The 14854-nt window shown below is 38.9% G+C and overlaps 1 protein-coding gene across 1 annotated transcript; it reads right to left on the reverse strand.

Moving 5' to 3' along the window:
* Nucleotides 1-1230: 1230 nt before the first annotated feature.
* Nucleotides 1231-13824, reverse strand: LOC144959872 (uncharacterized). Its single transcript, XM_078892684.1, has 4 exons — nt 13704-13824; nt 11006-11998; nt 8765-8822; nt 1231-6425 (listed from the first exon to the last, which is right to left on the reverse strand). Exons 2-4 carry the CDS (start codon nt 11372-11374, stop codon nt 4705-4707), a joined length of 2148 nt encoding a protein of 715 aa, XP_078748810.1. The 5' UTR covers nt 11375-11998; nt 13704-13824; the 3' UTR covers nt 1231-4704.
* Nucleotides 13825-14854: the final 1030 nt, after the last annotated feature.

Below are 14854 nucleotides of genomic sequence, written 5' to 3' on the forward strand. Positions count from 1 at the left end.
CCCAAGAAAAAGTAAGACATAGGGGAACGGAACAAAAAGGGATCAGATGTAGATTCAAAGAGCAAACCACCAATGTACTTAGTTTGAGATCACGTATAAGTCTCATCCGGGCACAAAGAGGAATACACTCAGATGCTTACATTATATACATTCAAAATAACAAATATACTAATACATAACAGAGAGATGATTTACAAGGAAAAAAATATCATCTCCCAAAACAATAACTGTGCATTTGACTGTTTCCCTTCCAGTTCCAGTTAGGACTCTGGCCAGGGCCAGAACAAAACCAAGTAATCTCATTCCAAGACAAAGACAGAAAGCATGTTGGAAAACAGATATAAGGGGATAGAAGACATAGTATGTACCCCCTTGCCCACTATGGGAGGTCAGGAACCCCACCCAGGTGTGTATGTGTGTGTGTGTGTGTGAGAGAGAGACAGAGTAAGAGAGAGAGGGAGGGAGGGAGGGAGGGGGAAAGAAAGAGAGAGAGAGAGAGAGAGAGAGAGAGAGAGAGAGAGAGAGAGAGAGAGAGAGAGAGAGAGAGAGAGAGAGACTGCTCAAAGTGAATATTAGTGATAGGTACAGAGAGATTAAAGTGAAAAAATAACCGAGTTTAAAGTACTGAGTGAACGTTATTGTGTGTTTTATTTGTTAATCGTAAATATTAAGTTAACATATGTTTCATGTGTGTGTGTGTGTGCATCATTGATAAGTACATGAAGATGAAAACTCAAAACTTATCGAGGCTAAAGAACTGGGTGCACTTTACTGATTTGTGTGTGTGTGTGTGAGAGAGAGAGAGAGAGAGAGAGAGAGAGAGAGAGAGAGAGAGAGAGAGAGAGAGAAAGAGAGAGAGAGAGAAAGAGAGAGAGAGAGAGAAAAAGGGAGAGAGAGAAAGAGAGAGAGAGAGAGAGAGAGAGAGAGAGAGAGAGAAGGAGACACAGAAGAGAAATAGACACACAGAGAGAGAGAGAGAGAGAGAGAGAAAGAGAGAGAGAGAGAGAGGAGAGAGAGAGAGAGAGAGAGAGAGAGAGAGCTCAAAGTGAATCTAGTGATGAGTACAGAAAGATGAAAGTGAAAAATTAACGAGACTTAAGAACTGAGTGGATTTTATTGATTTGTGTGTGCACGTGTATATGTTTGTAGGTCATTTCAGCGGCACTTAAAATATATATGTTTGTTTTTGTTTGTTTTTAAGGGTTTTACGGCGCTTGCAACACATTTAGGTTATATCAGCGCCAGTAAAAAGGAAGAAAATGGGATAGTAAAAAGTTCTAGAATTACAATTAAAGCACCCAAGAAAAAGTAAGACAAAGGGGAATTGAGAACAAATAGGGATCAGATGTAGATTCCAAGAGCATACCACCAATGTACTTAGTTTGAAATCACCTACAAGTCTCATCCAGACACAAGCACAAAATCCAACAAAGAGGAACACACTCAAATGCTTACATTATACATTCAAAATAAAAATAATAATACATAACAGAGAGATGATTTACAAGGAAAAAAATATCATCTCCCAAAACAATAACTATGCATTTGACTGTTTCCCTCCCAGCTAGGATTCCGGCCAGTACCAGGACAAAACCAAGTAATCTCATTCCGAGACAAAGACAGAAAGCATGTTGGATAACAGATATAAGGGGATAGAAGACACAGTATGTACCTCCCTGCCCGCTATGGGAGGTCAGGATCCCCACCCAGTAAAATATATATGGGGCTGTAAAAAAAATATAGATTTAAGTAAGATCAAAAGCACCGGAGAAAAAGTGACTGGTTCAAATAGGGCTCACAAACGGACTCCAAGATCAAACTATGGACTCCAAGATCAAACTATCAATGTAGTTAGTTTGAGGTCACCTAAAAGTCTCACCAAGACACAAGCACAGAATCCTTGTGAGAGAAATACAAAACTTAGAACAACAAATCTAACGTCACACAAAAGAGAGATGATATACGAGAACAAGCATATCATCTCCCAAAAACAACTATACATTTAATTGTTTCCCTCCCTGCCAATGAATAGGATCAAGCAAGACAAGGGCAGAAAGCAACTCTGATCCATGCAAGTCAAAAGATCCCACCAGGAAGATAATGTAATAGTGGTGCTTGCACTTGAGGTGGTACTGATGATGATGTGATAGTTGCTGTCGTAGTGGTGGTAGTTATGGTAGAGATGGTGATGATGTCATGATGGTTCAGGGGTGAGAATGACTGGTCACAAAAATGGAGTTCAAGACCTATCTATGCGACGATAATGTATACATTTGAATTTCATAAAAAATTTACTGAGATGCAATCAAAAATGTGTCTCGCAATAATTTCTGGCACCATTTGGAGGAATTTAAAGTGTAATTACAACATATTGTAGTAGTAGTAAGAAAAGATGGCGGTAGGGATGATGCTGTGGTGGTGGTTGTAGTAGGGCCGTGATAAGGATGATGATATGGTGGTTGTAGCTGTAGAGGTGTTGGGAATGATGGTGTGGTGGTGGTTGTAATAGTTGTGGTAGGGATGATGTGGGGTGGTTGTAGTAGTGATAGTTGGGATGATGTGGTGGTGGAGGATGTAGTTGTATTGATAGTAGGAATGATGATATGGTGGTGGTTGTTGCAGTAGCGGTGGTAAGGATGATGATGTGATGGTAGTTGTCGTAGTAGTGGTTGTAGCTGTATTGGTGGTGGTGGTAGAGATGGTGATTTGGTGGTTGTTGTAGGTAGTAGTAGTGGTGGTGGGATGATGATGTGGTGGTGGTGGTGGTAGGGATGATGATGTGGTGGTGGTTGTAGTAGTAATAGTGATAGGAATAATGATGTGATGGTTGTTGTAGTATAGGTGGTGGTTGTAAAAGTAGTGGTGATAGGGATGTTGATGTAGTGGTTGTGGTGAGTCTTTTTAAAAGGCGGAATAGTGATGGTGATGGGCGGAGATAAACCATCATTTAGGCGGAAATCCGCCTTTAGGCGGAAGATTCTCAGCCCTGCTCCTTACCAACCACAGGAAAATCGTCACATTCGCTACGATTACGATACAACTGACAACTCTAGATAATGTTGCCTAGGCATTCCATGAAGGAATATAGATGAGTCATTACCTCTCTCCTTACAGGATAATCGTCACATTCACTACGATTACGATACAACTGACAACTCTAGATAATGTTGCCGAGGCATTCCATGAAGGAATATAGATGAGTCATTACCTCTCTCCTTACAGGAAAATCGTCACATTCACTACGATTACGATACAACTGACAACTCTAGATAATGTTGCCTAGGCATTCCATGAAGGAATATAGATGAGTCATTACCTCTCTCCTTACAGGATAATCGTCACATTCACTACGATTACGATACAACTGACAACTCTAGATAATGTTGCCGAGGCATTCCATGAAGGAATATAGATGAGTCATTACCTCTCTCCTTACAGGAAAATCGTCACATTCACTACGATTACGATACAACTGACAACTCTAGATAATGTTGCCTAGGCATTCCATGAAGGAATATAGATGAGTCAATTACCCCTCTCCTTACCAACCACAGGAAAATCGTCACATTCACTACGATTACGATACAACTGACAACTCTAGATAATGTTGCCTAGGCATTCCATGAAGGAATAAAGATGAGTCATTACCTCTATCCTTACAGGAAAATCGTCACATTCGTTATGATACAACCGACAATTTTCTCATTCTAATTTCTCTTGTACGTCACAAAATGAAAAGAAATGCTTTGATTACAGCTATAAATACTAAACACTGTGTTGTAGACATCATTTTGCTCAAAAAGCAATCTGTGTAGAATGCATTTGTTACTTTTTTGTTTGATTAGGAAAAGTCTTGGTAAGGAGAGAGTTAAGAGTCCCACAATTACCTGTTATTGGATCTCCACCGAAAGGGATACACTCAAATAGGTTACAAAATGTGTCAGTGCATGACATAATCAGTCGGAAGGTGAAAATTTTGGATTTGCAGGGGTTTTTTCTTATGTTTGTTTTTTCATTTTCTGAAAGAATATGCTCACTAGAGCATTTTAATCTTTATTTGAAGTAAATCAGGTGATTTTTCATGAAGTCATGGTCAGATGTATGGGAAAGGTATCCAGCAACTTTTCTCAAATTTCATACTTTTTCAACTTGCCTAGCTGAAAAAAATATTGAGAAGTGAAATTAAGCTTTGATATGTCCCAAAGATGTACAAAAAGGGTTGATTTAATCATTTATAACAAGAACTTATTTTGGATAAATATTGACCTTCTAACTAAACTTGGCAATATCTCAGTTCAAACCTTTTCACCATCCGACAGATTATGTCATTCACTGTAACAAATACTCTATTTTTTAAAAAAACAACTAAGAATGACATAAAATGATAATATAGGGGGAGGGGGGTGAGGTAGCCAAAAGCAAACCATTTGGAGAGACCATAGCTGGGCAAATAAATGTAAAGTCATTTTGTACTTAATTATATTATTTACTCACATTATTATAAAAAGGCAACATCATATTAGTCGACTGTAATTAATAACAATGCACTCTATACACAAATCTCCTATCACGGTGGATTAAATCTAATAATAAGGGCAAACACAATATGATGCAAATGCGTGCGAACAAAGGTACACAATTTATCTGCAACTAACAGCACATCGTACTCAAACATGCATACTTTTTACAGTATTGTAATGTCAATCATTTTCCTTGATATACAATCCCATCGTTTCTGGATGGGAAAACAGGTTGGCTGACAGGTGGATCATGAGAAGGGAAAACCGGCTGATTGTTTTCTGATGAAACCAAAGAAGAGGTTTGGCTTCCGATTTTGTATTTGTACGACTTTTCAGCGGTGTTAACGTCGATATCGAATTTCATATCGGTAAAGTTTAATGGGTCCAATTGGCACGCCTCTAAATCAAAACCGTTTGAGGAAAGTTCATTGATCGCTTCTTTTTTAATCTGCTGTTTAGTCATTTCTTTCTTGTCGGCAGACGTTGATGCTGACAATCTGGCATAGGCCTCGTTGATGGCTTTGTTGATTGCATCGTTGATGGTGCTGTCCACAGGGTTACGTACCAGGTCAGGTGAATAATTCTTATCAGGGACATATTTTTCTGCTTTACTTTTGGCTTTAGTGTCAGGGGCAGTGAGTAATGATTTTAGACGGTTACCAGAAGAAGTTGATGGCACGGATAATGATGATGATGACGATGACGATTCTGATGTTGTAGATGACAATCCTCCGGGCAAAGTTTTAATAAAATGTGTTCGTTCCATGTGCCTCTTCATGGAATAGATTTTTGTGAATGACTCATTACAAACGGAGCAGTCATATTTCTTCTCATCCTTGAACGTTTTTTCTCCTGTGCAAGATTCCATATGCCTTTTCAATGAATAGCTTTTTAAAAAGGACCGACTACACAGTGAACACTCGTACGGTTTTTCCCCTGAGTGAATTCTAAGATGACGAATCAGATTGGAGTTGTTCTGAAATGTTTTCTCACACATGGAGCACTTGTACGGTTTTTCTCTGGAGTGAGTTTTCATGTGAAAGTTGAGATATCCACTCTGGCGAAACGATTTGTGACAGACTAAACAAGTGAAAGGCCGTTCACCTGTGTGGACACGTAGATGTTTTTTCAGATCAGAGCTATCGGTAAAACCCTTGTCGCAAACAGAACAGATAAACGGTTTTTCACCCGTGTGAGACCTCATGTGAGTTCGAAGATGGTTGGACTGGGTGAAACCCTTACCGCAGATAGAACAAATAAATGGTTTAATACCCATATGGATTCGTTTGTGCCTTCTCAAGGCAGTCATCTCCTTAAAAGATTTCTCGCACAGGTCACAATCAAAGATTCTCTCTGCCGTGTGAACTTTGATGTGTTTTGATAGGAGGCATTTATCGACAAACGCTTTTTCACATAGAGTACACTGAAACGGTTTGTCCTCAGCGTGTACTTTCTGATGCAATCGTAGAAAACTCTGCTGGAGGTATTGCTTGTCGCACACCGCACACGGAAAAAGCTTCTCTCCCGTATGAATCTTCATATGGCAATCCAGTGGATGACGAAATAAAAACTTTTTACCACATATCTGACAAATGTGCAACTTTTCCTTCAAGTGAGTGTTTGAAACGTGAATTTTCATTTTAGCAAAAGAGGGCAAGATTTTCCGACACTGTGGACAAGGAGTGGGCCTCTCTTCACCTCCTTCCAGGTCACCAAGACTGGCCTCTCCATTACCAACACCAGGCATTTGGGCCAACAGCTCTTCTGTCATATCCCACGATTCGTCTTCACTGCCTGAATCCACTGCAAATTCGTCGGGATCTTCCAACATTTCTCCATCCTCGAAGCTGGCAACTGAAAACACTGCACGGGAATACAGTCCTCTGGGGCTGCACGATGAGGTATCTGGAAACAGTTTTCAAAAGAAAGACGTGTATTTCTTCTTTAAATCTAGAAATAAAATGTACGAGTGGTAGCGATTGAAAGAAGAGGAAGCAAAGAGAAGTTCAGGGCAGGCAACAGATAGGTCATGAGGTTCATGGCATGGGTCAAAGTTGACAATGGTCACTTCACCTGAAAGTGTTGAATGCCATACACAAAAAACCTGAAAAAAATCCAGTGACCCACCAAGCTGGTAATTGAAAAAAAAGTATGTGACACATACAAAATCACTGTGTATAAGTGACTGTAATAGTTGATGTAGTAGTGTAGTACATGGTTCATGGAGTGGAAGCTGGGTTACAGCAGATATAGAACTCAACGCATGGTTGACAGAAGAGAGAGAGAGAGAGAGAGAGAGAGAGAGAGAGAGAGAGAGAGAGAGAGAGAGAGAGAGAGAGAGAGAGAGAGAGAGAGAGAGAGTTGAGTAGTGGGGAGGGGGACAAGAGAGCAGAGAGAAAGAGGTGAGAGAGAGAGAGAGAGAGAGAGAGAGAGAGAGAGAGAGAGAGAGAGAGAGAGAGAGAGAAAGCAAAGTAGAGAGAGAGAGAAAGAGTAAAGAGAGTAGAGAGAGAAAGGAGAGAGAGAGAGTTGAGTAGTGGGGAGGGGTCAAGACAGAAGAGAGAAAGATGTGTGAGAGAGAGAGAGAGAGAGAGAGAGAGAGAGAGAGAGAGAGAGAGAGAGAGAGAGAGAGAGAGAGAGAGAGAGAGAGAGAGAGAGAGAGAGAGAGAGAGAGAGAGAGAGAGAGAAAGCAAAGCTGAGAGAGAGAGACCAGTGATGATAATGACAATTTGTCAAAAAGGAGGAAAATCTATCGGCCCGTCTGCCAAGCCCAAATCTAATGCAAAAATAAGATAGCTATTCATTGTTATTTAATATTATTACGTAACATATTACTCACGTCTAAAACACATCTATTCTAATCATCAGATACAAACCGACTTGTAAATATATAATTTAGCAAATTGTCATTTCCAATTAAAACAGTCTAGAGCCCTATAATGCCATCCACTATATCAAGAGATAATGATAAACTTTTGGCCAAAAGGAGACATTTGTTTTTATACTACAAACCCGGCTAATGTGTGTATTACGGCAACCTTGTGCTTATGCATCCTATAAACAGGAATCTTTAATCAATTGCAAAACATCAAAAGAGCGAATTTAAATTAAGCCTTTAAAAAATCAATCAGCCTAACTGACTGTTCAGTGATGCCAACAGAAAAAAAAGAAAAAGGAGGAAAATGATCGACGTCTCATCATGTAATAATATGAAGTTAGAAGGTTGGCTGAGAGAAAAAAATGGAAGAGAGATGTTGTTGTTGTTGTTGTTGTTGTTTGTTGCTTTAGGTCTCTTCCAACACAATTGAGGTTATATGAGAGACCGCTGAAACAAAAAAACAAGCAATCTAACAAAAATAGTACAAATGTAAATCAAAATCATAACCTAAAGATATCATAAGCTAAATTATAAATAACCAAGAACAAACAGGCAGAAGATTTACAGAGAAAAAAAATATCCCCTGTCAAAAATACAATCACAAACCAAAGAAGCAGGATAGGCTAGTAAAGAGAAGAAGAAACGACATCGCTATCGGATCGTACACCCATGCGAACATCATAGGTATATGATTCAAGGGTGATGCTCCCATCCAACCACCCGCGAAGAGAGAGAGAGAGAGAGAGAGAGAGAGAGAGAGAGAGAGAGAGAGAGAGAGAGAGAGGGAGCGGGAGAGAAGAGGGAGAGAGAGGGGGGAGAGAGAGAGAGAGAGAAAGAGAGAGAGAATGAGAGAAGAGAGAGAGAGAGTGAGGTGGAGAAATAAAGTAAAACGAAGAGAGCACTCCACGTGGAGATATAAAGAGTAAAGAGATGACGGGAAAGAGTGAGGAACAGAAAGAGTAGGAAAAAAATGTATGGAAATGTATATAGCTATAAAATGGATTGAAAAACATTGACAAACATAGTAAAAATCTTAAAACGAGGACCTGTCTAATCTTAAAAAGAACTTTAAAAGAGCTTTTATAATAGCGCAATATCCACTAAAATGTGCTCAAACAAAGCGCACGCCTGTTACCATTTTTCAGACAAAGACAACGCTGTTAACGGTCAGGTACTCATTTTACACCTGAGTACGGTGAGAGAATGTGAGTAAAGAGCCTTTTCCAAGGACTCAACTATGCACCGAGCGCGAGGCTCGAAACCCAGGACCTTCCGATCCAAAAGCGAGTGTCATACCACTAGACCACATAGCCGCCATCTCCTAATCGCCTAATTTTGGAAAGTGAAAGCAGCAGCAAACCAGACCTACCAGCCTTTGGGTGATTCTGGTATACCTTGACTGGCTTGAATCCCAACTTGTAGCTCAACTGAAAAAAAAAAAAAAAAAGCTAAAAATCAAACATTCCTGAAATTTCTAAATATTTCTAGCAGCCCAATTAGATTCAATAGTCTGATGTCACATTGCCCAGCAACGGTGGCCATCGTGGTTCTAAACAAAGAAAATCAGTACTTTTAATTCTTCATGCTGGCTAGAACTTTTCATATGACGTTGCGATCAGAATGTATAAAAGTCAAAACAAGATCATATTTATAATGTTTTTCCCCTCTGGATACACTTTTATGCTCGTCGGAGAAATATTTCATAAGGGCGTCCGCCATTGTTCCGACAATTTAGAGCCAGTTACTAAGTTACCATGCGTCATTACGAGGGAAGTGACGTTACGACTATTGAAGCGTATTTAAGTACCTGAGAAGCCGCAATTTTTAAAAATAAGGGTTTATGTGAAAAATAAGTTACTTATGGGTTATGGTTTCTTTTCTCCATTTTTAAAGTACAGATGATGAGAAATATTTCATAAGGGCGTCCGCCATTGTTCCGACAATTTAGAGCCAGTTACTAAGTTACCATGCGTCATTACGAGGGAAGTGACGTTACGACTATTGAAGCGTATTTAAGTACCTGAGAAGCCGCAATTTTTAAAAATAAGGGTTTATGTGAAAAATAAGTTACTTATGGGTTATGGTTTCTTTTCTCCATTTTTAAAGTACAGATGATAATTCCCCTCCCTCCCTCCCCCCCCCCCCCCCCCCCCCCCCCCCCCCCTCCCCCCCCCCCTCCCCCCCCCCCCCCCCCCCCCCCCCCCCCCCAAAAAAAAAATTGTCCAATAACAATCAAAAATAATACTGCCAGACTGGTCTTTCGAAAACTGAAGCGACTCGGCCACACCTCCGCTCCAAAGATTACACTGGCTGTTTGTTGAGAAAAGAGTCAAATTCAAAGCATGTGTCATATAGTTTATCACTGTCTAGAAAAAAAAAAAACTACCCATCCTTTCCTTACAAAACTCCTTAAGAATCATTTGACAACCTGATCCTTGCATTTCTCCAATGACCCCACCCGATTGGCTGTCCCCCATTTTCACAACAAAGGTGAGAGAGAACAAGGTCCTGTTCTCAATTTGTATGGAACACCAATCATGAATCATCTTAACAACACCACTACCACATTCGTTTGTAGTTTCATTCATCCTGTTTTGGTGATAAAGGGGAAACCCGAAACGTCCATTTTATGTCTTCCTATATAAAATTGAAGTTTACATATTCAATTTCATATTGTTATAAATATTTATGGATGAATCAAGATGGATACAGATGCCAATAGGACAAAATGATGAGGAAATCCTTGGTTTGACAAATATCAAAAGAGATGATGATGATGATGACGACGACGACAATGACAATGATGATAATGATGATGATGACAAAGATGATGACGCTGACCACGACAATGATTATGATGAAGGTGAAAATGGTGTTATCTTTGTTAAGTTATGATTACAGCCAGATTCAGTGCAGCTTAAACCTTTGATTTGTAAGAATTTTACACAGTTATGCTAGGAACTAAAATGCAACATTGGCAATATGTGTCAAATAGTTCATGAAACATCTCAGAGTCTAAAATAGGAACAAATAATTTGACTGGTAAGACAGGTGCTTGTTTTTGTTTTTAAGGGTTTTACGGCACTTGCAACACATTAAGGTCATATCAGCGCCAGTAAATAGGAAGAAAATGGGATAGTAAAAAGTTCTAGAATTACAATTACTGCACCCAAGAAAAGGTAAGACAAAGGGGAATTGGTTCAAATGAGAAACAGGTGTAGATTCCAAAAGCACACTATCAATGTATACTTAGTTTGAGATCATTAAAAGTCTCATCCAGACACAAGCACAGGTCCCCACTAAGAGGAATACACTCAAATGTTTTACAAATCATATAATATAAAGAAAACATAATACAGTGCATAACTGGAAAAAATATCATCTCCCAAAACTAACTATACATTTGACTGTTTCCCTCTCAGCCAGGTCCAGGACAAAACCAAGTAATCTCATTCCAAGACAAAGACAGAAAGCAAGTTGGAAAACAGATATAGGAGTATAGAAGATGCAGTAAGTACCTCCCTGCCCACTATGGGAGGTCAGGAACCCCACCCAGAAGACAGGTAACTGTAGTTACGACTCAATAAATTGAATAATAAATAATAAATACCTGATTTTTCAACGGGTCGTCATCATCAAGCTTCCACGGGTCTACTAAATCCACGTTATCCCCAGTTATGGAAGAACTCGTTCTCGACTTTGTGTTTTTTCTCGGAGTTTTCGTTTTCCTCTTCCTCTTCGACTCATTCGTAGCCGAATACCCCTCTTCCTCCTGTATTAGACCGACATGACTGTCATTCATCACCATGACAGTTGAAGAATTGTCTCCCCCGTATTCAAGTTCTGCATGGCCGTTTTTGTTGTCAAAGTCATCGTCGTCTATCGCAGCAGCAGATGTATTGCATTCATCGTCCTTGTTACTCTCTCCGTGCTCCTGAGAGAGAAGCATACTAATGAAAGCTTGTGTGTTGTCTTCCATTTTTGCGTTGTTTTGATTTTTTTAGTTTTATTTTGTATTTTGTTTTTGTTGTTTTTGCTTTTACAGTGACCGGCCCACTTTTAAAGTCATATCAGTGTCAAATCCTCCAATACTAAGATTATAGAATGAACAAAGTTGACGTCGCTCTGCTACTTTTTAAAATTATTGTTTTTATTTTTAGATTACGAGTTGGGCGATTAGTTACCAAATTCTCTCGAACTATGACGAACTAGAAGCGTTTCATATCATTACACATAATTTTATTGGCATGATTGATCTGGTGGGCAGAACTGGTGAACTATTGTATTTAAAATCAAACAAATTAAGCGGAGTCCTAGAGCAGAACTTTTTGATGAATAAAATGGACCTTATTATTTATCACACCGTCCCAATTTAATTTAGCTATAAAAACTTGAAATCAAAGTACATAAATTTATAATACTATATTCATCAGATACAAAAAAGTTCTACATCCCACAAAATCTATAACATTGTAGAATACAGCCAAATAATGACGAATTCCCATAGACTCCATCGTCTTCAAAAGTAGTGATGAAAAAAAAAAAGAATTTCCTCAAGTCTTTTTCACATGTCAAAAGTCAATTAATTGTGCACCATTTGTCACTGAAAAAGAAAGGAAGTACATTTTATAATTAGTATCATATAAAAGTATAAGCAATCCGGTTTTGACTTGGTCGAGAATAAATTCAATCCCTTCACTTGTTAATTATCAACAGTGGAGAAGATGAGATGTCACCTTTCACATCAATATTAAAACAAACAAAAACAATTATTATTATTTTTTTTTAAATTGATCTTTTATACAGCGCAATTTCCACTTAATGTACTCAAAGCGCTTTACAAGGGGTCCCGACCAACAGCAACAAATGTAAAATGAGACATGACCCCTATTAGGCGATATTACCATTTTTTTTCCGACAGTGACAATGCTGTTTACAGCCAGGTACTCATTTTATACCTGAGTACGGTGAGAGAATGTGAGTAAAGAGCCTTTCCAAGGACTCAACTATGCATCGAGCAAGACTCAAACTCAGGACCTTCCAATCCGAAAGCGAGTGTCATACCACGAGACCATATAGCTGCACAATATTTCCACATTAGAAGCCAGACTTTAGTTCCTTCTGGGACCCACTTTACCCAATAATCATTTCAACTTGCTAGCATTATTATTACTATCATCATCATCATAGTTGTAGTGGTAGCAGCAGAGGTAGTAGTAGTAATAATAGTAGTTAGTAGTAGTAGTAGTAGTAGTAGTAGTAGTAGTCGTAGTAGTAGTAGTAGTAGTAGTAGTAGTAGGAGTACCAGTTGACTTTGCCTCTACCGATTTGGAGCAATTTGAGTATTCTCAGGCTTGCTGTTTTTTCCTTCATGAGGGGACTTGATTTTTCATCAAAAGAAATAAACTGTACAAATCTAAATGCAATCTATTATGTCCAAATATACAGAGGCAAAGTCAGCCCTGAAGGCAAAGTGACCCCAGTTGACGGTAGTAAGGGGGGGGGGGGAGGTTATCATCTCTCACAAAATATGATGTCTCCTCCCAGCTGAGGATCCCTGTCAGGGCCATGAAAAAATAAAGAGCAATCTCATTCCAGAATAAAGACAAAGAGCAACAAGTAAAGGGAAAATATATACGATACTGGGGTGGCCTCTTTCCACCTGGGAGGTCGTCTGTAACTTTAACCAAAGTAAAGACAAATGGGCCCCAGTTGAGTCAAGTCCAAATTTAAAATTAAAAATCATATCTAGAAACTCGGCCTACCTCATATAAAAATTTTAATAAATTTAACCCAAAAAAAACAACTTTTTTTTTTTTTAATTCAATGAATTTGGTAAAAGAGTCTTCTTTCAAAATTGAAAATAATCTAGTCGTGCATGTGGGAGCTGAAAAAAATTGGACTGTAGATGGCAGAAGTAGAAGTAGACGTAGAAGAAGTGACCCTTTCTTTCTTTCTTTGTTTTACCTTAATTTTTAATTTATTATGAATTATGAAATATTGAATTGGATTTAGTTTTAATTTATCTTTTTAAAAAATAAATTAAAATCTTATTGTTTCTAGACAGGAAATGGATATGTCTAAATAGCTGAGTGATTACGGTAAAAGTCCAATTCCGGGCAAAGCCTTAGCTAAGCCTGAGCGCAAAGGTGAGTTAGTGGCAGACAGTGCAGCAGTGTCGCCAGTGGGGATCAATCCCACTTATTTACAACACATGATAATGATCATGCAAGGAAAGAGATATTCACGGCCCATTTTAAAGATCGCAAATCAAAGTTTATCAACAATAACAGAAGTGTCATAGTTACCATATGAAAATAAATATGCTAAATTTGTAAATTTTTAATCTTTGGCTGCCATTGCTGTTAAATTTTTCACTTTATTTTTACAAGATACAGGACCGGAAGTCGGCTAATTTAGATCACTGACAGGGTTGCGAGACTCGCTTGGGCCGACACCGGAAAGGGCTAAATTCGTAATGAAAAAAAAGGGCCGAAAAATGACCAAATTCCAGGCCCAAAACGGCTAGATTAATTTTACAACTGATAAACAATAAAGTATCGCAAAAAAGAGCTTTCTAACATTTTCGCGTGCTTCAACTACCTAGGCAGTTGTATGAGGAAACTAATAAAACCAATGCTGAACGAACGTAACCAGTCAACATAATTATATGGAATAAAGTCAAAGTAGGCCTATACAGATTTTTTTTTTAATGGAGCTTTTTTCAATCATCTGTGTTAAAATACGCTTCAACAGTCGTCACGTCACTTCCCTCGTAATGACGCATGGTAACTTAGTAACTGGCTCTGAACTATCGGAACAATGGCGGACGCCCTTATGAAATATTTCTCCGACGAGCATAAAAGCGTATCCAGAGAAAAAAAAAACCCAACCCATTATAAACCTGATCATGTTTTGACTTTTACACATTCTGATCACAAGACATATGAAAAGGTCTAGCCAGCATGGGGAATTAAAAGTACAGATTCTCTTTGTTTAGAACCACGATGGCCGCCGTTGCTGGGCGACGTGACATCAGACTATTAATCCAATTGGATTGAGTAGTCTGATGTCACGCAGCCCGGCAACGGCGGCCATCTTGGTTCTAAACAAAGAAAATCATTACTTTTTATTCTTCAACCTGGCTAGAACTTTTCATATGTCTTGTGACCAGAATGTGTAAAAGTCAAAACATGATCAAATTTGTTTTTTTCCCCTCTGGATACGCTTTTATGCTCGCCGGATTAATATTTCATACGGGCGTCCGCCATTGTTCCGATAGTTTAGAGCCAGTGTTGCTAAGTTACCATGCGTCATTAGGAAGGAAGTGACGTTGCGACTGTTGAATCCTATTGTGAGTGATGATCAGGATCTGAGAGCTGTTTACGCCGGGTGATAGGCAAGCACTAAAGCTTGTCATGATGTCTTCAATTCACGATCAGCAGCTGTTGATTTCAGG

The sequence above is a fragment of the Berghia stephanieae genome, chromosome 14, assembly GCF_034508935.2.
Source record: "Berghia stephanieae isolate SIO BIC M18660-M18661 chromosome 14, UCSD_Bste_1.3, whole genome shotgun sequence".
Classification (NCBI taxonomy): domain Eukaryota; kingdom Metazoa; phylum Mollusca; class Gastropoda; order Nudibranchia; family Aeolidiidae; genus Berghia; species Berghia stephanieae.

Coding starts and splice junctions, on each gene's coding strand:
- LOC144959872 (XM_078892684.1), bottom strand. CDS start 11,374: ATGGAAGACAACACACAAGCTTTCATTAGTATGCTTCTCTCTCAGGAG. Junction 8,823..11,005: donor ACGACCCGTTGAAAAATCAG/GTATTTATTATT, acceptor TTTTTTTTTCAG/TTGAGCTACAAGTTGGGATT. Junction 6,426..8,764: donor CCAGAATCACCCAAAGGCTG/GTAGGTCTGGTT, acceptor AACTGTTTCCAG/ATACCTCATCGTGCAGCCCC.